This window comes from Delphinapterus leucas, chromosome 15 (assembly GCF_059928025.1).
Source record: "Delphinapterus leucas isolate spDelLeu-1000000601 "Yukka" chromosome 15, BTC_Dleu_Yukka2, whole genome shotgun sequence".
In the NCBI taxonomy this organism is placed as follows: domain Eukaryota; kingdom Metazoa; phylum Chordata; class Mammalia; order Artiodactyla; family Monodontidae; genus Delphinapterus; species Delphinapterus leucas.
The window spans coordinates 74,441,932-74,465,638 of record NC_143143.1 but is presented as its reverse complement, the minus strand read 5'-3'; the positions used below and the strand labels follow the sequence as shown (position 1 = coordinate 74,465,638).

Here is a 23,707-nt window from a genome sequence, read left to right as displayed (position 1 = left end):
AGCCCCTCTCCCCACACTTTCTTTTAACAAAGAACTGTGATAAGTAGCCAGCATGGGACCTACAAAAAGACTGTGTGAGAAATAAGAAGAAAGGGAACATCAAATGAATAGTAGACAAAGAATAAATACTGGAAGAGTTGTGTAATGAAGAGAAACTACTGAACAGACATTTCTCTGTGAAATACACAAAAAATTAAAGAAATGATGGCCTTCCTAAAATAAATCTCAAGATGAGAACTAAAAGGGTCAAAGAAGGGCTTCCCTGGTGGCGCAGTGGTTGAGAGTCCGCCTGCCGATGCAGGGCACACGGGTTCGTGCCCCGGTCCAGGAAGATCCCACATGCCGTGGAGCGGCTAGACCCGTGAGCCATGGCCGCTGAGCCTGCGTGTCCGGAGCCTGTGCTCCGCAACGGGAGAGGTCACAACAGTGAGAGGCCCTCATACCGCAAAAAAAAAAAAAAAAAAGGGTCAAAGAAGAGATAATAAAAGGTAGACGGAGATGAAAAAAGCAGTCTTCTGGAAGTGGAGGGAGGATAAAAGTGAAGCCACTCTATTATAAAAGCTCTTTTAGAAACAGCAAAATGGAAAATATTAAAAACATAATCAAGGACGTGTTACACAGGCTAAAGAAGATTGAACAAAATGAAGTGGGAAAGAAAGAGTAAGAAAGGATGAAAGCAAAATGATCAATAGGGGGGACAAAGGAAATCCAACTTCTGCATAATTGGTATTGCTGAAGAAGAAAGAAAAAGAAATCAAACAAGTAAAACAAAACAATATTGGAATCTTTAATAGTAGAAAACGTCTCTGAAACCAAGCGAACTTAAAACATATGCAAATTTTCTGTCTCCTAGAAAAAAACTTCTACTCATCGACACTGAGCTATATCATGGTAACATGAATGAACTTGAGGATTCAACCAAAAAATCTTATGGCTATCCAGGTAAAAAATATGATGAGCTGTAAGAGGGAAGAAATCAGGCTGGCCTCAAATTTCTGCACAGTGAAATATCTCCTAATTCTCAGAAAAAGAAAGCATAACCCCAGAATTTTACAGATATATTAACTGTGTATTCAGGGAACGTCTACTTTAAAAAAATACATATTTATTGTTGAAATTTGGAAAAGCAGAGCATGTAATGAACACATTTATTCATAATCTCACTCCTAAAATAGTCTGCCTGTCAAGTACATATTTCAAAATGCTTTCACGTGCACTCATTCTAATGGGATCCTCTGTGACGTAGACATCGCAAAATTATTATTTCCAATTTGCAGATGAATGAACTCAGTGACTTGACACAAGAATTCAGTGGCCAAACCACTACACCCAGACTTCCTGGCCCTCAGTCCCAAATTCTCTAGAGTAGCTCTGTCCAACAGAACTTTCTGTGGTGATGGGGATGTTCTAGATCTGCTCCATTGAGAAAGGTAAACACTAGTCTCACATAGCTATGGGACACTTGAAATGTGACTCATGTGACCGAGAAACTGGGATTCTAAATATCATTTAACTTTAATTAATTCAAATTTACATAGCCACAGGTGGCCCGAAGCTACTACATTTGGACAGCCCAGCTCTAGAGATTTCCTTGGCATTCTTTTCCCTTCTGAAAAAGAAAGCTGACCACTTTCCATTTCAGCCATCTCCCAAGCACATCCACATCAAATTCTGCCAAATCCTGGCCTCTGGGATCAATCAGCCTTCATAGTGAGGACCAGCCTTCTGGCTTCTGGCCCCTGTCTTCTCGGGCTGCAGTCTCCTTCGGGCTTGTCCACCCCTGGAGGTTTTAGCTGAGTCACTCCAGCTTCTGCTGGCAGAGGGGACAGGCTGGGAATGTGAGAGATGTTTCACCTGGAGCCACGACTCCGTCTACCCTGGGCCACCTCAGCAAGATTCCCCTTCCTGAAGCTGAGCCTCTGGACAGAACAAAGTGGCAAAGTGGCAGACTGCTGACTCTTGAGATGACCCAGAAAGTGAGCCTGCAAGATCAGACACTTTCCCCCACCTCTGGACTCCAGAAGTTAAAATTCAAAGGAACAGGGTCTCAGGATCATGTGACTCTAGCCTTCTACCCTCCTTCTACCCTAATCTGCCCTTGAAGGATCAAAGGAAGATTCCATTCTGCAGACACGCAGACTGACTCTCCCTGTGTCCATGTGGCTGCTCTGAGTTCACCAAACAGGGAGCCCAGAGGTAGAGGTGGGTCAGACGTGCTGTGCACTGGAGTAAAATCATGGATTCACTGGACCCCACTCCCTGATCCACTGTTTGGACTGGGAGCCATGAGATCTTCTCTTGTGCTCTGTGTGGTCCTGAAGAGATCACTCCTCCTGTGACCTCAGTTTCTGTACCTGTAAAATGGGGATTTTAAGACAGAACAGGGATTTTTCACAGAGCATCCTGAGTCCTAGTAATCTGTGAACAACTTCACATTAGATTCCAAGTTGTGTATGTGTGAGCACTTTTCTGGGATTTTCCACTAATTAAAACCACTTAGACGAGAGGTCATAAAGTGGTGACCATGGGTCTGATGCATTTTGCAGATGTATTTTTTGGCCCACACTTTCCTTTTAATAGGCAAATCATTTAAAATGGTGAGATTTCACATAAAAGCACAATTTCAAGCTTCTCTTGAAAAAACAGGAGATCTGGCATCATGGGCCCCACGTTTCCCCATGGCAACAGTCAGGAGCTGAGCAGCAGGTGCTGTTTCCAAGGGGCCTATGTTCCCCACTTCACCACAGTCCCCACTCCTCCCTATTGCACCCATGACACTAAAGCCCAGTGCCAGCTGTAATTTATCATTAAACTTGGGCATTTTTTTCCCTGCTAAAAGGATGGTTTTCTGTACCCACAACACTGTCAGAATTGCAAATCAGACTTGAGAAAACAAGGTGATATTTCTTATGCCAGCCCACTTTGTTCTTTAAATTGTCCCTTGCATTTGAGTTTGTGATGCCTGATTTAGAGTACTTAATCATTCATTTAACAAATGTCCATCGAGGCCCTGAAGATAGAGGTGAACAAACACAGACAAGGGCCCTGTTTGTGTGGAGCTTACAGTCTGGTGGGAAGAGAGCTAATGATAAGTGAACAAACAAGAAATACTTCGGCCATTGGTAAGTTCTTGACAAGAAGGCTGGATGGTGGAGATCAGACCACAGACAATAGCGTGGTCTGTGAAGAGGAGACCTTTGAGATGAGGCCAAACAACAAGAAGGAGTGAGCTGGGCAGAGATCAAGGGGCCAGAGATCAAGGAGTGAGGGCCAGGCAGAGGAGACAGCAGGTGCAAAGACCTGGAGGTGGGAACGGGCTTGGCCCGCTGGATCTCTGAGAGCCCACCGCTTACTGTCCACAGGCCAGCTCTCTGGTCCCTGCCTCCATGCCTCCTGGGAGACTTTTGCTCTCCGGAAGCCAGTTTTTGTCCTCGAGGCCCGCTGGGGTGGAGGGGTGGGGGTGAGGGGCAGTAGTACTTTATTAATTCCTCACCAGATGTCTGGCATCCAGATGGCAGTTCTGAATCCAGTTTGCCCACAGGAAGCTCAGCTGGGGCAGGGAAGCTATTTGGGGTCACCTCGGCCCTGCTGCAATCCCTAACCAGCAAGGTAATGAAACACTCTTGACCCACTCACTGCCCAAGCCCCGTGTGGGCCAAGGATCGACTTCCCAACTCTTGCCATTTCCCTCACATCACCTCCCTGGCTGACACATGCTGTATCTGGAATCATTCCTCCACAAAGGATTGATGTTGACATCCCGGCAAGAGCACCCAGAGAGCGAGGAGGGAACAGGAGGGAGCGAGAGAAACAGAGGGAGAGAGAAAAGAGAGGAAAGAGGGAGAGGGAGAATGCATGCCTGGGACTCAAGGCCTTTGAAAGGCAACACTTGCAGCCAGAATTTACCAGCACTTCTCCCCCTCCCCCCCATTCTATAATGTGCAGAATTAATACATTGCACTAAAGAACTGGCAGGATGTCACCCCCGAAGCAGAAGTCCTTGAATATTTACAGCAGCTTTATTCATAATAATGCCAAAATGGAAACACTCCACTTTCCACCAGCAAGAAGATGTACAAAGAAAGAGTGGTATATTTACAGGATGAAATACTAGGCAGTAGTAAAAAAGAATTAACTGCTGATGCATGCAATTTCATGGATGAATCCACAGGCATTATACTGAGCAGAAAATACAAAAGTACATCATTTCATTTAAGTAAAGTCCAAGAACAGGAGAAACCAATCTCTAGCAATGGAAAGCACAGCAGTGTTTTGGAGGGGGTGTGAGGATTGACCTGAAAGGGGCTAAGGGGAACTTTCTGGGGGATGGAAATATTCTATACCTTTTTTTTTAAACTATAGTTGATTTACAATGTTCTGTTAGTTTCTGGTGTACAGCAAAGTGATTCAGTTATATGTATATACATATATATATTCTTTCTCAGGTTCTTTTCCATTATAGTTTATTATAAGATATTGAATATAGGTCCCTGGGCTATGCAGTAGGTCCTCTATTTTATATATGGTAGTTTGTATCTGCTAATCCCAAACTGCTAATTTATCCCCCCAACCTTTCCCCTTTGATAAGTTTGTTTTCTATGTCTGTGAGTGTGTTTCTGTTTTGTAACTAAGTTCATTTGTATCATTTTTTTAGATTCCACATATAAGTGATATCATATATTTGTCTTTCTCTATCTGACTTACTTCATATAGTATAATAATCTGTACATCCATTCACGTTGCTGCATATGGCATTATTTCATTCTTTTCTTGTGGCTGAGTAATATTCCTTTGTATGTATATTTCTTTATTGGAAATGTTCTGTCTTGATTGGCATGGTGGTTGTATGGGTACATACATTTGTTGAAATGCAAACTGTACACTTACAATGGACGCATTTTATTGTACGTAAACTATAGCTCATAAAGCTAATTTTTTTTTAAAAGTCATGTTTATTTTTCTCTCCAGCTATTTCTCTAAAATGTATTCAGTAGGGGACGTTCTTCCCCTATAACCTGGACTAAAACTCCTGCAGACCATGACTTTCCCCATCACTCTTGAGAAGTAATTAAAATCCTCCAGTTACTTGAATATACAAACACGATCTCTATTCAGAAAGTCAATGTTCAGTTCCAGGCAAGGATCAAAATGTGGAACTTGGTTCGAAGAAGTCTTTTTCGCTCCCCTACCTGGGTGCTCCACGGGCTGGGAGCCACTGAGAGGAAGATCCTTCTCTCCCGGACTCCCCCTTAAGTTTTTCCTCTTCCTCGTGTTCTAGAGAGAGGTCTCTGACATCCAGTGTGAGAGAAGCCAGGAGGGCAGGAGACACCTGGGGAGCAAGTGAGTGCTTGCTGGCTCCTCTGTTCAGCTGGCTTCCCCCACTGGGGGCCTGGTATGTCCTCTGACACATTGTCTTGCGAGCATCGCAGGAGGTGGGGGAGTAGAGGGTCCCCACTCCAGGAACACTTTCCTTATGGGATACATTTTATCTGATAGGCTGCGCCCTTCCAGTGCCTGGTTTTCCATTGGTTTGCTCTGTGTGAACTTTTGAGGGGGTCCTACATAGAAGCAGACTTCTTAGGATTTAAAGTGGCCCTGGTGACCCACCTCTGGTCCTCAAGGAACACTCGGGATTTTCCTCCTCACACCTTTGGAGTATTTGTCCAGCTAGGGTTGCCAGATAAAATACAGGGTGCCCAGTTCACTTTGAGTTTCAGATGAACAGTGAATAATTCTTTTAGTATAAGTATGTCCCAAATGTTACATGGGTTATACTTAGGCTGAAAAATTCATTCATTGCTATTCATCCAGATGCTGATGGGACATTTGGAAGTAACCTGCTTAGCTTCTCCCCACCTCCTACTTCTGTACTGACGTAATGCTAAGTGGAGGCCCGGGAACCTGCCTGTTTTATCCAGTAGGCTGCCCTTGTGACCTTGGCCAGGTTACTTAATCACTCTGTGTGTTAGTTTCCTTATCTGTTAAATGGAGATAATCACGGGACCTGCTTCATAAGGCTGTTGTGACAATCACAACTAAACTGAGATAACGCAGGGACAGTAGTTGGAATGGTGTCCGGCACATAGTACATTCTCAGTAAATGTTGGGTCTTAGTAGTCTTATTGTGGTTGTGGTTGCTATCCTATGAAGAGAGGGAGGACTACAGCTTCCAGTTAGATTATTTTCTAGAGAAAAGGAGCCAAAATGGAAAGAAGGATGAGGCTCCTGGATGGGAGAATTGGGAGGGGACATGGTGATTATTAAAAGCATGCCCTTTGGAGGCAGTGGGGGCACAGACGAGAGGTGATGGAGGGAGGTAGATGGCAAGGCCAGGCTTGAGAGGGTTTCTTTTGGTCTAGGAATGCGAGAGATTCCAGGGATGCTAGAGAGTTAGAGGCTGCAGGAATGTGGCAAGGGCACCCATGGATCATGCAGAGATGCGGAGTGGTACGGAGTGCAAACTCTGTAGTCGGATCGCCTTGGGTTCAAATCCGGTCTCTGCCTCAGCATCCTCGGGCAGGTTACCTGACTTACCCTCTTTGCCTCAGTTGTCCCATCGCTAAAATGGAGACAATAATATCTGCCTCCAAGCATGGCTGTGGAACGGAATGAGTTAATGCATGTAAATTACTAGGAAAAGTACCTGGCCAGTTGTAAGCACTTGTTCATTAACTCTCATTATACTCGGAGCCCTTTAAATGTCTAGGGGAAGAGAGTTTAAAGATTAGAATTTCTGTTTAGATATGCAGTTCATGAGCAGCAACACTACCCTGGGACTGAATTACCTGGGTCATAGCTTTACATGCATGACTAAATCGATGTCATTTATAATCTCCTCTGAAAAATAATAGGACCTCTCATTAAATGAATTAATACATGTAAAATACCTGGAACTTAATAAGTACTCAAAACATGTTGGTGGTTTTGGTTGTCATTATTATCATAATTATTCTCCTGCATGGTGATGTGAGGCAGGATAGAAAAGGCAGCTCTGAACAGAGCTTCTTAGGGTTCAGATTTACTAGGTGGCTTTTCATGCCACTGACCTCGACCATTATAATATTCTCTTTTCTTTTCTTTTCTTTTCATGCCCTCGTAAGGATAACTCAGGTAGCAGGGTTACCGTGGCCTCACAAAATGAATTGGGAAATGCTCCTCTTTTCTCTGTTCTCTGGAAGGGTTTGTGTAAGATGGGTATTACTTAGTCCTTAAATGTTTAGTAGAATTACCATCGAGGTCAGCAGGGCTTAGAGGGTTTTTTTGTTGTTGTTGTTTTTTGAGGGGAGTTTTTAAATGATTGATTCTCTCTAATAGACAATGAAATATTCAGCCTTTCTTTTTCTGATTGTTGAATAAGTTATGTTTTTCAAGAAGTTTTTCTGTTTCCTCTGAGTTATCAAATTTATTGGTATAAAGTAGTTCATACTATCCATTTAGTATCCTTTCAAAGCTGTAAGATTAGATTAGTTCATGAGGGCGGGGTGGGGGGGGGGCCCATGATGGAATTATAGCCCTTACAAGAAGAGAGCTTGCCTCTGCATGCCTGGCACCAAGGAAGGACCACGTGGGGACGTAAGGAAAAGACAGCCGTCTGTAAGCCAGGAAGAGAGCTCTCCACACAGTCCAAATCTGCTGACACCTGGATCTTAGATCCTCCAGGTCTCCAGGACTGTGAGAAATAAATGTCTGCTGTTTACGCCACCCAGTCTCTGGTATTTGCTTGTAGCAACCTGAGCTGATAAAGACAGACATATATTCTTCAAACTGGAATACCTATCGGTCTGTCAGGTGGCGCATAAAACAGGATAGTTGTGTCTTCCAAAGCCAGCAGCAAGTTTCCAACTTTGACAGCAAATAATTGTATATTTTTAAACAATGGATGCATTATGGAGCATGATACCACACATGGGTTGAAGAATGTCGAGTTTGCACCAGAATGTGACCCAGATTCCTTGGGGGCTTTCCATGGATGTTCTTCTGCCTGGAGGCCCACAGAGTGACTGGAGCCCATGTACTGGCTCACAAGACCTAATGGTTACATTTCACGAATTTTGCTAGCTAGTTGTTAAACATAGATACTATTTAAAATGAAATTTTATTAATTGGGGTTAAAAAGTTACATCAAAACAAAGGTAATAGATAGTCAAAACTCATCGCTTCCTAATTGTTTTACTATTATCTGTGGTCTTGGGATTATTTACATCTACTGTTATTTACATCTATGTGTGCGGAGGAAATACTGTGGAGTGTTGTGATACAGCCCATCTCTTTCCAACACTGTGCTCAGTGATGTAACTTGGTGGCTTGAAATCAGCCATGTGGGCATATTTACACCATAGAAATCAGTAAACACTACAAATCAGGGCTTAGCTCATTGTTTGGTTGCTTGTCTAGACTTAAGAAGGTAATGGGAGGGCTTCCCTGGTGGCGCGATGGTTGGGAGTCCGCCTGCCGATGCAGGGGGCGTGGGTTCGTGCCCCGGTCCGGGAGGATCCCGCGTGCCGCGGAGCGGCTGCGCCCGTGGGCCGTGGCCGCTGAGCCTGCGCATCCGGAGCCTGTGCTCTGCAACGGGAGAGGCCACAACAGTGGGAGGCCCGCGTACCGCAAAAAAAAAAAGAAGGTAATGGGAAAAGTTAGTAATACAGATCACACTTAAAATGTGTTGTCTATAGCTGTTATATTGTGACTAGCACAAAAAATGAGGAACTATTCTTCTGGTATTTGAAAACCATCATTTGATACAGTAAAGAAGACACACCATTGGTAAGCAAGTGACATCCCGACATGTTCCTTCATTGTGTCTGTTTTGTCTTAATAATTAATGTAAATTAAAACATAACCGACATTCATAGTGGAACTAAACTCAGTGGTCAATGACATGAGTGGCTTCTTAGCTGAACTGAATAATAATCAAGAACTTTTACACACACACACAAACATATACACCCACAGTTTTTTCAGAGAGCCAGTTGTTAAACATTTACCAGCACACCACTTGAGGGATATTTGGTGGGTAGAGTCTGATAAGGTCATTTGAGTTTGAGGAGAACTAGCCATTGAGAATGGTCCTATGATTGGCACTGTCAGATTTCCTGGTAAAAGTGCCGTGACTATGTCTCAGTCATTTTCGTAGTCTCAACTCCCAGTCTGGTGCTTAGCACGTGGTCAGGAATAATGTTTGCTGAATGGATGATAGTGAACATGTTGTAAGCACTGTCTGAGTTGCAGAAGCACGTATTCGTTATTCAATAAATATTTTGGGTTCCTACTATGTGCCAGGCACTGTTCTTGGCTTCAGGGACACAATCCCTGCCCTCCTAGAGCTTACATTCTAGTGGAAGAGAAAACCAGTAAAGTACAAAGTCTGCATTCAGGTTAATTTTATGTCACCTTGACTAGGCTAAGAGATGCCTAGTTAGTTGGTGAAACATTATTTCTTAGTGTATCTGTGAGGATGTCTCTGGAAGAGATTGCATTTAAATCAGTAGACTGAGACCTGCCCTCACCAATGTGTTGGGCATCATCCAATCAGCTGAGGGCTTGAATAGAACAAAAGGGTGGAGGGAGGGCAAATTCCCTTCCGCTCTGTCTGAGCCATCCATTTTCTCCTGCCCTCGGACATCGGTGCTTCCGGTTCTTGGGCTTTTGGACTCAGATTGGAACCTACACCAGCAGTCCCCTGCTTCTCAGGGCTTTGACCTTGGACTGAATTACACCACCAGCTCTCCTGGTTCTCCTGCTCGCAGATGGAAAATCGTGAGACTTCCTGGCCTCCATAACTGTGGGAGCCAAATCCTATCACAGGTCTCCTCTTACATGTATCTAGATATGTCCTATCCATTCTCTCTCTGGGGAACACTGACTAAAACAGGTGGCAGCACTTGGTTATATGAAGAAAAATGAAGCAGGATAAGGGGATGGAGACAAGTGGTATCACGCTTCTGCCACACAAGGAGCCAGGACATGGCCTTCTACTTAAAACCTGGCTCCATCTCTAGGAAGCTGTGTGTCTTCAGAGTAGTCACTTGACCTCTCTGAGCTATGAAAACTGTCTCTAGCTGATATTCGGGTCCATTTGTGGACTCACAGGTTCCAAGCCCTAAGAAGACCTTGTTGGCCAAATTTGCTTTTTTGTGGCCTGAACCTTTGGATTCATTGGCTTCCAGGGTGGTCCCTGAAACTCCCCTGGCAGAACGTGGGCATTCCAGAAGCTTCTGTAAATGGGGTGCTGTTTATTGTGTTGCCACTTTCCTGCATCTTTGTTTGCTGTACTAGGAGTACCTGGGCTGGGTCTGCCCCTTTGTTTGCCTCTGTGGAACCCTGGAACGATGCCTTTTGGCTCCAAGCACCCATTGAGACAAAGAGGTCCTTTTCTATAACAGATGCAGCGCAGGATCTCAGCTGCCTGGGAAACCCCAGTTTGGGGTTCTAGAAACATGCCTGACACCTATCTGTTGCCTCTCTGGTCTCAGTGTTCATATCCGTAAAGCAGGGGGCTTGGCGATGGTCTGACTGTCCTCCATTGAATTCCTGGATCAGGGAGGTATTAGGTTTGCCAGGGTAGGTGGGAGGGAGGGAGTGAACAGGGGGCCCAGTAGGGAGCTCCTCATCCCACTTCTCCCGGAAAAACTCCTTTTAACTAAATTTTACTCTCAAGGTTTGTCTGTTTTATATTGTGATTCAATATACAATTTTGCTTGGACAAAGGGCTGGAAGTTATAAATACTTATAAATCTGTGATTATCTAAGATCTCTCATCCCTGATATGTAGGAATCTGCCTGGTATAGGAACCAAAAAGATGTTAGGAAATCAAAACTTAGGCAATTTTTAGTCGTGGTATTTGATTCCATATTATCGCTTTTGCTTTCGATCTTTAAAATGTGTGTCCAATAGTCTGACCTCTTAAAATATTTGTTTCAAGCAGTGTTGATTTGTTTTACAATTATTCTTCCCTGACCCCAACAACTCAAAACTGTGAGAACTAATAAATGAATTCAGCAAAGTAGCAGGATACAAAGTCAACACACAAAAATCAGTTGCATTTCTATACAATCTAAAAAGGAAATTAAGAAAATAATTCATTTACAATAGCATCAAAAAGGATAAGATACTTAGGAATTAACCAAGGAGGTGAAAGACATGTACAATGAAAACTACAAAACATGGCTGAAAGAAATGAAAGACATAAATACAGATCTTCCTCAACTTGCAATGGGGTTACATCCCAATAAGCACATTGTAAATTAAAAATATCATAAGTCAAAAATGCATTTGATACACCTAACCTACTCAACATCATAGTTTAGCCTAGCCTACCTTAAATGTGCTCACTTACATTAGCCTACAGTTGGGCAAAAATCATCTAACACAAAGCCTATTTTATAATAAAGTGTTGAATATCTCATGTAATTTATTGAATGCTGTACTGAAAGTGAAGAGCGGAATGGTTGCCTGGGTCCAGAATGCTTGTAAGTATATCGGTTGTTTACCCTCATGATGGTGTGGTTGGCTGGGAGCTGAGGCTCGCTGCCACTGCCCAGCATCAGGAGAGAGGATCAGACTGCATATTGCTAGCCTGGAAAAAGATCAAACTTCAAAATTCTGCTGAATGCATATCACTTTTGCACCATCATAAAGTTTAAAAAATCGTTAAGTTGAACCATCAGAAATAGGGGACTGACTGTAAGTGGAAACACATCTTGTGTTCATGGGTTGGAAAACTTAATATTGTTAAGATATCAATACTACCCAAAGTGATCTAAAGAGTCAGTGCAATCCCTATCAAAACCCCAGTGATTTTTTGTGTGGAAATAGAAAACCCATCCTACAATTCATGTGGAATCTCAAGGGACCCCAAATAGCCAAAACAATCTTGAAAAAGAACAAAGCTGGAGGACTCAGAAGTTTTCCTGATTTCAAAACTTACTACAAAGCTGCAGTAATCAGAACAGTGTGGTACTGGCAAAAAGACAGATATAAACCAATGGAACAGAATAGAAAGCCCAGAAATAAACCCTCACGTGTATGGTCAAATGATTTTTGGAGAGGGTCCCAAGACCATTCAATGGGGAAAGGACAATCTTTTCACCAAATTGTGCTGGGAAAACTGGATATTCATGTGCAAAAGAATGAAGTTAGACCTTTATCTAACATCACATACAAAAATGAACTCAAAATGTGCTCATGATCTAAACATAAGACCTAAAACTATAAAAATCTAAGAAGAAAACATAAGACAAAAACTTCAGGACATTGGATTTGGCAATGATTTCTTGGATATGACACCAAAGGCACAGGCAACAAAAGAAAAAATAGACAAATGGGAAAAGAGGATTTGTTTTACAAAAATTCTCTCTGCAAGAGACTTTTTGTAGGTCTGTAAATTGCATGAGAGAATGTAAACACTGGTACAAAAGCTAAGGCACTTGGGAAATGGAAATTCTCCTATGTTGGGCGTGTTAAGCAGAGTCTCAGGATGTGTTTTCAAGGTTTGGAAATGGATGTAGGTGTGTCTTACAGTCTTCCCTCTCTCAGTAAGGGAAAACCTCATTCTTCCATTGAGGCCAACAACTAGAATTACCCTGGGCTTCTCTCTTTGCCTTACACATCATAACAGATCCTTGGCAAAGCTATCTTAGAAATAGATCCAGAATTTGATGACTTGTTACCTCCACTGCTCCCATCAGACCCTAGCTGCCAGTATCTGTTGCTTGGATTATTGCCAAAGCCATCTCATTGGTCTCCCTGGACCATTGGACCTTGCCCCTTTAGATGGATTAACTAATTGTAGTGTCTGCACATAGTTTGATGCCTGTCCTGTGTAGCTGAGAATATGTTCTATTAGGATGGTGCTTGTTAGGATGGAATTCAGTTCAGTGTGCTGTGGACACTGAATAAAGTCAACAAAACCTACTATGTAAGAAGTAAGGAGAATAAATGGCATCAGACAGCACCAAATCCAAGAAATAGTCTGTACACACAAGATCATTGCCTTGAGAGAATATAAGAAAGCAAGGTCAGGGCAGTAGGCAGTTTTATTTAAATAGTGACTATGGGAATAATAAGACACTATTTGTTATGGACCCTGAGGGACACTGATGTATCAGAAGATGTTACCATTACTGCGCTCTTGTTTCATCAGCAGGTGAATAGTTTCACAAGTTTTGACAAATGTACAAACCCATGCAACCACCACCCCAATCGAGGTCTAGAACATTTCTGTCACCCCAGTAGTTTCCTTTGTGCTTCTTTGCAGCTCCCCCCGCCCCCGCAAAACACAAACATCCTAACCCCAGCCTTGGCAACCACAGATCCGTTTTGTTTTGAACCTTTGAAATTGCATTGTCAACCTGAAGGCATAGATTCTAGCATTCAGCTGGTAACACCTGTGGGGTACTTGGTTAAGAGAGTTGGCTCTGGAGGTAGATTGTCTTGTTTGCACAACCATTGCCTTGCTACTGACCTCCTGGAATCTCAGTTTCCCAATCCACAAAATGGTCATAATAATTATACGTACTTCACTGGGATTTTGTGATGAATAAACAATAGCTGGTACCTACTAGCCCAATAAATATCAGTAATTATTATTACTATTTATAGAGTGGGTACCCAGTGTTGGACGTTGTGCTAAATGCCATGTATGGATGCGGCCGTTGCTACTGGTGCTCTGTCCACGTCCCTGTTGGCGGTTACCATTCTGCACATGCCAATAGCTTCTTGCAGAGCCCTGGATGCTCTGCATGAACTTGTTAATTTGGCTGCTGCACAGGGCAGGTCGAAGTGCTGGGGAGTTAACTCTCCCATGAGCAGCCCTCAACCAGTGATGACCAAGAGCTGGCAGATAAATAGCAGCTTCCTTGCCTCCCAGGGGGACTACTCTGAGGCATGATCTCCACTGTCTTCCAGGGTCCCCATCAAGATTGAGCCCCAGCTGCCCTCCGTAGTAACCTTCTTGTTAATACACTGTCTTGGCGTCCTTCTCTGTTTCACTTCCTCACTGCCCTTCCAGAACTTTCTGAGATTCCCTGTCGAGCAAACTACTTTTCCCTCTCATGCTCATCTCAGGGTCTACTTCTAAGACAATGGGGTATTTCATTTTATCGTCAAACAATCCTATAAAATGGACAGATATAGCTTCCCCATTTTATAGTTGAGCAAAATGAGGCTCAGATAGGTGACACCACCGGCTCAAAGTCTGAGCCTTGGGCACTTACCCTCTCCACTGCCTCCCCGAGGAATGGGCCCTGATGGGCCCTGCTCCAGGACCTCTTCTCCCTCTGCCACCCAAATCTCTGCTGACCCTCCTGAGCCTGCATCTCCCCCCTGCAGGAAGGTCGCTGCCTGTTCGTCATCCTGCTCATGGCGGTGTACTGGTGCATAGAGGCCCTGCCCCTCTCGGTGACGGCCTTGCTGCCCATCATCCTCTTCCCCTTCTTGGGCATCCTGCCCTCCAACAAGGTCTGCGCCCAGTACTTCCTGGACACCAACTTCCTCTTCCTCAGCGGTCTGATCATGGCCAGCGCCATCGAGGAGTGGAACCTGCACCGGAGAATTGCCCTCAAGGTCCTGATGCTCACTGGGGTCCAGCCGGCCAGGTAAGGCCAGGTAATGGGTACAGCCCAGAGGTGGCGAGGCAGAGGGACCACATCTCTTGGAGCCTAAACCCACTCTTCCTGCTCTGGTCATCCAGGGCAACAAACTCATCATGTCCCACCATCCACTTGTTTATTCATTTCTCAAATATTTAGTGAGCCGCTCTGTGTGCCAGACACAGTGCTAGGCCCTTGGGCAGTTCTCGAAAGTATGTAAGAATCACATGGGAATCAGTTGAAATGCTGATTCCCAGACCTCACCCCCAGGGATTCCTGTCCAGTAGTTTTAGAGGGGGCCATATTAGCAGTTTGACTCAGACTACTTGGGGCTGAATCCCACCTTTCCTGCTCTGGGAGGTGACTTAGGCTCTCTTTGCCTGTAAAATGATGATACAGTAGCTTGGACCTGCACAGTAAATGCTGGCTGTTATCGTCCTGGTTTTCTGTTTACCAGCCAAGGTGACATGGTGGGTGGGGAGTGGATGGAAAGATGGCCTTGGAGAGGCAGGGAGGTAGGGTCCATTCCTAAGGGCCTTGGGCCGCCTAGCTAGGATTCCAACTTTTATTTCAAGATGATTGAATGGCCTTTAAAATAAGGTCATTGTTGTTCTTTTAATCTTTTTTTTTTTTTGCAATTTGTTGAATCTTAAGGATTCCTTCCCAGTAATGTTTTTAAATTCATAAAGCACAACACATAGGATTTAAAACAACAACCACAACAATTACAGCAAAATGCACTTATCCAAACAATTTTTTAAAACCACACAAATTTGTAAGAATACTGTATGTACTTCTTTATTAATACAATAAATGATGAGATCTAGCAACAGCCTCATAACTGTAGTTTTGAGGCAGTTCTGAGTGTCAGTGATATTCCAAGATGTCTCAACTATTATAATGTGATATAGAAGTGTCTGTGATCTTTACTGATAACCAACTCCCCTTCTAACAGAGAAAAAAAATTTTTAATTAATTAATTTATTTATTTATTTTTGGCTGCATTGGGTCTTCGTCGCTGCACGCGGGCTTTCTCTAGTTGTGGTGAGCGGGGGCTACTCTTCATTGTGGTGTGCGGGCTTCTCACTGTGGTGGCTTCTCTTGTTGTGGAGCACAGGCTCTAGGCGCGCGGGCTTCAGTAGTTGTGGCATGCGGGCTCAGTAGTTGTGGCTCATGGGCTCTAGAGTACAGACTCAGTAGTTGTGGCTCACGGGCTTAGTTGCTCCCCAACATGTGGGATCTTCCTGGACCAGGGCTCGAACCCGTGTCCCCTGCATTGGCAGGTGGATTCTTAACCACTGCACCACCAGGGAAGTCCTCCCCTTCTAATAATACTGAACTTTTTTGCCTATGTTTATCACTGAAGGAAATATTTAATTTCTATTAGATGTTAGTAAAATAGAGGTATATTTTCCCCTATCATGTCCATTCTGAATTATATCTATGGCCCCCCTGGTTATCAATCTCTGCTTTAAAGAATTCTAAGCTGGGGAGTGACATGACCAGATTTGCATTTTTTAAAAAATTCCTCTTGGCTGCCATGAGGGGATCAGATGAAGGTGAGAAGCCAGATGCAGCCCAGGTAAGAGACTGTTCTGGGGATCCAGACGAGAGATGGTGCCACCTTGGACTAGGGTGGTGGCAGTGGAGATGGGCTGAATGGATAGGTTTGAGAGCTCTTTTTTGTGGTGGGGATGGGGGTGGCGATGAGGGAGAAGGAGGTTCTGAATAACTCATGGTTTTCTAGCGTCTGCTCTGGGCCAGGCATTCTGCTAGGCTCTGTAGCTGTTTCCTCATGGAGGAACTGTCCGTCCTATGGGAGAGATTCCATCTATAGAACTGATCCCAACACAGAGCAGAATTTAATACCTAAGGGACACATGGTGCAATATGAGCCCACATGAGAGATATTGGGTGACTTCTTGGAGGAGGTTACATTTGGCCTTGAAGAATGGATGAGGCTGCTGTCAAACATGTTTTAAAGTTACAAAAATGAAAACGGTATGACACTAGCTCAGAAATAGATTTTTAAAACACAGAATAAATAATCTGGAAGAAACTGAAATCCGTGGGAAAGGGAAGGATTCAAGAAGTGGTGGGTGTTGGAATAATTTGTGTATTCTTTAGGAAAAAATTCTACTTAGATCCGACTTTGTTCTATACAACTAAATTAATTCCAGGTGGATTAAGAGTTCAATGTAAAGAAAAGCAAATCACTAAACTTAGATTCCTGTTGGTGGGAGGGACCAAGCAATGGCAGGCAGGCAGGACATCAAGGCGTGTTTGGGAGCTGGCGAGAAACTCAGCAGAGCCTGAGCAGGGGTGCCTGGGAGGAGTGGGAAGGGAAGGGGGAGAGAGGAGGCTGGGAAGGCCACTTAGGGTGAAACAGTGGAGAGTCTTGGTGCCAAACCAAGACACCTTTATTCTGCAATGGGAGCTATCCAGGATTTGTGGGCAAAGGAAAGAAAATGTCAGGGTTGGTGTGTCTTTAGAACTAATTTACCTTGGGCACCTGAGGTCAGTTCACTTACATACACTGAGTCAGTTTCCTTAGATCTAGAATAAGCGTGGTGAATGGATTTGGTTCCCACTTGGTCACTAGCTTGTCCTCTCTGGGCCTTAACTTTCCATGTGTAAACAGGTGGGATACAAACCAGAGGCCCCAGTTCTAGATCGGCCTCTAACTCCCTCTGTTCCCAGGCTCATCCTAGGGATGATGGTGACCACCTCCTTTCTGTCCATGTGGCTGAGCAACACGGCCTCCACTGCCATGATGCTGCCCATCGCCAGCGCCATCCTGAAGAGTCTCTTTGGCCAGGAGGTTCATAAAGACCTCAGCTGGGAGAGTGAAGAGAAAGCAGGTGAGTCTGTGGGAAGGGACTGGGAGGAACTCCACCAAGGTGGAAGAGTGGGAGTGGGGACATCCAGAGGGTGTTGGGGAAGGCCAAGGGAATGCACTTATTGAGCACCTACTATGTGCCAAGTTTAATAATAGTAACTGAGAATTCACTAAGTCAAACCATGGTACCTTTTTTAAAAATTTGCATTTATTGAGCATTTACTGTGTACTAAGCAATGAGTTAAACACTTTACATACATTAACTCCTTGGCGTCTCAAAACAGCCTCATGAAGTAGGTACTATGCAACTTGAAACAATGATGAGATTTATTTCAATGAGATTGGCAAAAATAAGAAAGCTGGATAGTGCCCAGTGTTGGCAGGAATGGGAGCCATTGGAACTCTGTGCGCTGCTAGACAGTGTGGACAGTCAGCCTTTCTTAAGGGCATTCTACAAATATTTGATCAAACTAAGAGTGCGTATACCCTGGAACCCAGAAGTTTGGCCCTGAATGCAAGTGCTAAAGGCATTCTGACACGGGTTCATGAGGAGACACATGTGACCATGTTTAGTGCAGCATTCCCTGTGGTATGCTGGTTAGGGTTCAGGTTCGGGTTAGGTTTAGGGTTGTGGTATGGCCACCATCGCCAGTAAAGGAGGAGATTGAGTGTGGTGGGTGCATCACCGAGCACTATGCTGCTTTTAGGAACAAAGAATTAGAGGGACATATAGTTATAGAAATAAATCTCATAAAACTTAGTTGTGATTGGAAAAGCCAGAAGGAGATATAGAACACAATATCGTTACGTAAATTAAAAATACTCACAAAAGACAAAACGTTTGCAAGAACATAAAGGAAAAGCTATACATTAAACGCATCCCAGTGGTTGCTCTGGGAAGGATGGGATTGGGAAATGGGGGTAAAAGGGACCAAATTCATAAATAAAACAAAAAGAGTGGCCTTGTGCAACAGGTAGTGAGAATGTGCCGTGAAATGAGGGATTGGATTCACTGAAATCTCTGAAACTGTGTTCTAAAGAAAACAAAACACAAGTAGCTGCCATGTTTTTAAGTGACTAAATGAGAGCTCAGAGAGGGGAACTGACTTCTCCAAGTCACACAACGAGCAAATGGTAGAGCCCAACTTTGCACCCAGGCAGTCTGGCTGCAGAGCCCACCCTCTTCCGCGTGAAATCGGCTGCATCAGTGAGAATTCTTTTGGCTGCAGGTAAAAGGATGCCTGTCTGCCAGTGACTTAAAGAACAAGGGTTATTTTCCTCAAATGTCAAAAAGTCAGAGAAGGGCAGTTCCAGGGTCATTTCAGAGGCACAAGGATGTCAGGGCTGTTCACTGGTATCTCTGTGATTCCCTTGGTCTTTCCCTCGTGGTTGCAAAATGGCTGCCGCATCCTGAGTCTTGGGGCTCCAAGAGAATACCTCATAGTCACCTTGGGGTGGCAGCAAGCAGTTAACTCTGCTTTCTCATTTCAACCCAGCTGCCCCCACTTTACCTACTTTATACTCTGAGCTTCCAAGTAACAATCACCGATGTTTACTGAGTACTTACTTTTATGCAAGGTCTCATCTAAGGGCCTTACATCTGAATGACGTGGAGCTAGCTTTGACCTCATTTAGAGCAATGGGAATGGAGGAAGAAATTTAAAAAGTGGTTAAAGTAGTCCCCAAGGTCACATAATTCCAAAACAGCAGCTCTGGTATTTTGAATCCAGGTGGGTTGACTTTAGCGCCTGTACTCTTAACCTCTGTTGTTCTGCCTCCCATAGAAGATGTTTTTTCTAAGAGTTTAGTGACAAAAAAAAAAAAAGAAAAAAAGGTATGAAAGCCAGTTCCCTCATTATATGAAAGAAGATGAAAAACCTGAGACTCGAGAAGGGGAAGGGACTTGCCCAAGGTCACACACAGCGTCATGCGAAATCCAGAGTCTTTCCCCTTATGCTGCAGGATGTCAGGAGGCAGGAGACCCTGAGAGGCTGGGGCAGACCTCTGCTTTCATAGGCGGCAGGATCAGAGATCGGGGATTAGTTAATGATCAGCCCCAAGACCTAAAATGGGTAATTCCAGTGCAAAGAGAGATGTTCTCTTTCATCCAGTTTCTGTGCTCTGTCCTGGTGGCAGGAGGTAAGGACAGGAGTGGAGGGAGTGGAGACTCTGTTTATGGGCCAGGATAGGGGCGAGGAGGCTCCTGGAGGCTTTCCTGGAGGCTTTAAGTCCCTGAGGGACACCCAGAGCAGCAACTATAAGGATGATGTGAGCTACCATTTCCTGAAGACCCACCCTATGCCAGACACTGTGCTAAATTTTTCATACCCATTAGCTGATTTAATCTTCATAACAGTACTATGAAGTAGATGACACCCATATTACAGACGAAGAGACTGAGGGTCAGAGAGGCAAAATGCTTTGCCCAAAGCAACATGGTGAGTTAGTTGCTGAGCTTTCTCTGAATCTGGAATCTGTGCTTACAAGCCAGAACAAGATAGAGCCTGGGGCAGGACGGGGCTCGCTGGACAACACCCTAGGGATCCTCAGCCTTGGAGGGCAGCCCTGCTGCTTCTCTTCAGTTCTTTTACACACTCTGCTCCTTGTACTGCCTGGGGGACCAGGGCCACATGGGTGGTGGCTTCTCCTTCTACATGCATGTTCTCATTCGATCCTCTACTTCAGCCCTTCAGGGGTGGCCCTGTCATCATGCCTGTTTTACAGAGGAGGAAACTGATGCACGGAGTGGTGAAGTATTTGCCCAAAGTCCCTCAGCCAGTAAGGGGCCCATTTGGCTTTTGAATCTAAACTCTTCCACTCTCCCCCCTCCTTTTTTCTGCCCAGAGAAGGCTAGGCTGCCACCCATGCCTTTCCTTTAAGAATGCCCAAGACACTCTCATTCCAGAAGCAGTCTGTCAGCTGAGTTAAGCATTGTCCTCCTCTTCCCTCTTCATTCATGAGGCTGCGAGAGGGGGCCTCTTCCTGAGGCTCTTCTCTCATCTATAAAATGAGGACAAAACCACCCATTTCGTACATATCGTTGTCAGGCTTACATGAGAAATGAGAGCCTGGCACATAGACATGGTTAATACGTGGCAGTGATACTATTGCTATTATATAAAAACCAGTATAAGAGTTCCAGGAATTGGAAAGAGTGGGTAATAAGACCCTACACCTTGATTCAGGTTGAAGTTTCCTATGACTGCTAGTTGAGAAGGATTTATTACCCGTCTCCTCCGTGGACTCCAAGTTCCGTGGGAGCTTGTGTCAATCTTTCTCATTGCTGTGAACTATAGCATTGTTCACCTAGAACACTGTTTGGCACGTAGTGGATAATCAATAAGTGTGTGAAATAAATAAATAAGTAAACAAACCAGTTACTGAACTGCTCTACGCCTGTTTCCTCATATATAAAATGGGGACATTAATCCTTACCGCCCAGGCGGCTGTGGGAACTAAGTAAATGAATGGATGTAAAACTGCCTATCCTGGGGACCTTTGACTTCCCCTGGGGTGCTATTTACCTAATCTGATACAAGAACTCTTTCCTGAGAGCCTTCTGTGTGCCAAACTTCAAGAACATTTCAGTCATACCAGGGAGGTTCAATTAGAGTCAGCTGTTCCAGGTCAGAGCCAGGTGGGTGCCTTTGGAGGTGGGGTGAGATTCAAGGGGTGGGGAATCAGTAGTCCTGGGAACAAGCCGACTCTGCCATTTACCCAGTGAGTCATCTTTATCCCACGCTTCCCCCGTGTCTCCGGGCCTCAGTTTCCCGAGGTGTAAAGAGGAAGGTAATAACCCCTGCCCAGCTCTCCCAGTCTGTTCTGAGGCTGCTGTAAGATTACAAATGTGAAAGTTCTCAGCTCCCCCACCCGATATAAACTCAGGGATTGTTATTATTTGAATAAGATCTTACGTAAACACCGAGCTCCTAACCAGCCTGCGATTTCTGGACCCAGGGAAGTCAGAACCTTTGGAGACTTTGGCCTGTTTTCGTGTGGTCACTTGGGTCACCGTGGTCACAGGAAGTACAGGGATGACCCGGGATAAATGGTTAAGAGTAGCTGAGCTGCTAGGGGCTGAGTAGCACCTTGGTTTTCCAAGTTTTTTTCAACTTCATCTTCATTGGTTTTATCATCATCGTTAGAAAAAAATAATGCTTGGTATCAAATTTTTTCACATTACTAATTTGCATAAAGAAAAAGTGAAACTCCCTCCTTCCTAATTTTAATTGCTACAGATAATTACTGTTCATAGCCATGTGTGTATGTATAGCTTCCTCTGCCTCGTCTATAGCACGTACAGTTTTGTATCAGGGCTCTCCAACTCCGATGCTGGCAGCAGCCAGCTTGCACGGCTGAGAAAAGCGGCCAGGTGAGGACTGTGGCAAACTGGGGAGCACTCACCCCCTCTAAGGTCGTGGGCGGCCACTGGAGGCTTCAGTTCCCCATCTCTAACTTCAGGGGAGCCTTCTCAACCCTGCCTGCCCAAAAGAATGACCTACAGAGCTTTTAAAAGTACTGAGTCCCCAGAGCCTCTAAACCAGAACCTCCAGGGTGGGACCTGGGCATTCTCAGCAAATTCTAATGTTCATCCAGGGCTGAGGAAGGTGGCCTATTGTTATACCCGAGATGCTGGTGAGCTCTGCAGACATCTGATGCTGCGTGACAGCCATTCCCAACCCGGGTGAGAAGGGTACAGAGAGAGCTAGAGATGGGTGGGGGGTAGGGAGTCACTGGGTCAGGGTTCTTCCTGTCTGGCCATCCCCTGGGGAGTGACTTTGCCCACCAGCATCAGTGTCCTATTAACAGCCCTTCACTTCCTGCTTCAGTGCCCCGGCCTCCGGCCCCGTGTGTTGCATGTGGACGTGTGTTCCCATCACGGGAGCCCTGAAGCCCTTGTCCCCACGGCCCAGGGTGAGCTGATGTGAATTTAGCCTTCAGACCACTGCTGGTGGTCAGCAGGGCCAGCCTCAGGCACAGTAAAAATGACCCAGTCAGCCACCATGGAATGCTGCTCCCTCGTGGTACCAGCAGGAAAAGAACAGCCCAGAGTGGAGAAGGGAAGGGACTTCCCCAAGCCCCCTGGTGAGACAGGGAAAGAACTGAGACCCTTCCACCCAGTCCACGTGGCCAAAGCCCCCCAGGAATACATCTGTAGTTAAACAGGTTGAGTTTGTTATCGTTGCTGCAGTGAGGGAGTACACACACCACGGGCAACTACAGTCAACTCAGAGGGTGCTAGAAAGCACCTCTCATAGGATTTGGGCTTTGGCTGGGTCATTTTGGGTGGGGATGGGGGCTAAGAAAGTAGGGTTTGCTCTAGATTGGGTGCTGTCAGAGACTGGGGACGATTCTGTGATTAGGCAAGAAGTAACCACTTATTTAGCAAGAGAAGTGGAAGCTTGATATTTTGTGGGTGGCAAGTGGCTTTGCACTTAAACGAGATTATGAGGTGTCCTTGCTCTGGCTCATTTTATCAGTCTCAGAGTGACTTTGTCTGAAGTCGGTGATGTGTGAGATTGTTTAGGTCCAACAAGAGAATGATGTGTCTGTCGTATCTGGGTCAGACCAGTTCCAGACTTCAGGGGCCACTCTTTTATTCTTTCTTGGTAGTAACCCACATTTTCTAAATCCCCACTAGTGCTCAGATTCCTGTTAAATTTTTAAAATCAGGGGCTGGCAAACTTGGGCCCACCAAATCTAGACTGCTGCCTGTTTTTCATGCAGCCTGCGAGCTAAGCATAGTTTTTATGTTTTTAAATGGTTGGATAAATCAAAAGAAGAAGAAGATTTTGTGACATGTGAAGATTATATGAAATTCAGTTTCAGTATCCAAAAATAAATGTTTAGTCACACTAGTCATTTCTGTATTGTCTACGGCTGCTTTCATGATATCATGGCAGATTTGAGTGGTTACAACAGAGATCATATGGCTTTTCATATTTACTACTGGCCTTTTACAGAATAAGTTTGCTAATCCCTGCTTTAAATGACGTTTTAGTTGTTCAGGTTGCTATGACAAAAATACCAGAGACTGGGTATTTATTTCTCCCAGTTTTGGAGGCTGCAAAGTACAAGATCAAGGCGTCAGCAGATCCGGTGTCTGTTGAGGGCCTTTTTCTGGTTTGTAGACAGCCATCTTCTCACTGTGTCCTCACATGGTGGAAAAGGCAAGGGAGCTCTGTGGGGTCTCTTTTATAAGGGTACTAATCCCATTCATGAGGGCTCCTCCCTTATGACCTAATCACCTCCCCAAAACTCCACCTGTTAATACCATCA

General features: G+C 44.7%; 1 protein-coding gene across 3 annotated transcripts in view; it reads left to right on the top strand.

Moving 5' to 3' along the window:
• The window catches only part of SLC13A3 (solute carrier family 13 member 3), an 86,485-nt gene that overhangs the window by 25,282 nt on the left and 37,496 nt on the right, over nt 1–23,707 (top strand). Inside the window, exons 2-3 of one of the 3 annotated variants that reach the window (XM_022565056.3) lie at nt 14,330–14,595; nt 17,290–17,450. In XM_022565056.3, the coding sequence (XP_022420764.1) occupies nt 14,360–14,595; nt 17,290–17,450 (397 nt within the window). In that variant the 5' untranslated portion in view covers nt 14,330–14,359. Of the gene's footprint in view, nt 1–14,312; nt 14,596–17,289; nt 17,451–23,707 lie in introns of those variants that run through there. The other 2 variants (XM_089896999.1, XM_089896998.1) reach the window with 2 other exon arrangements.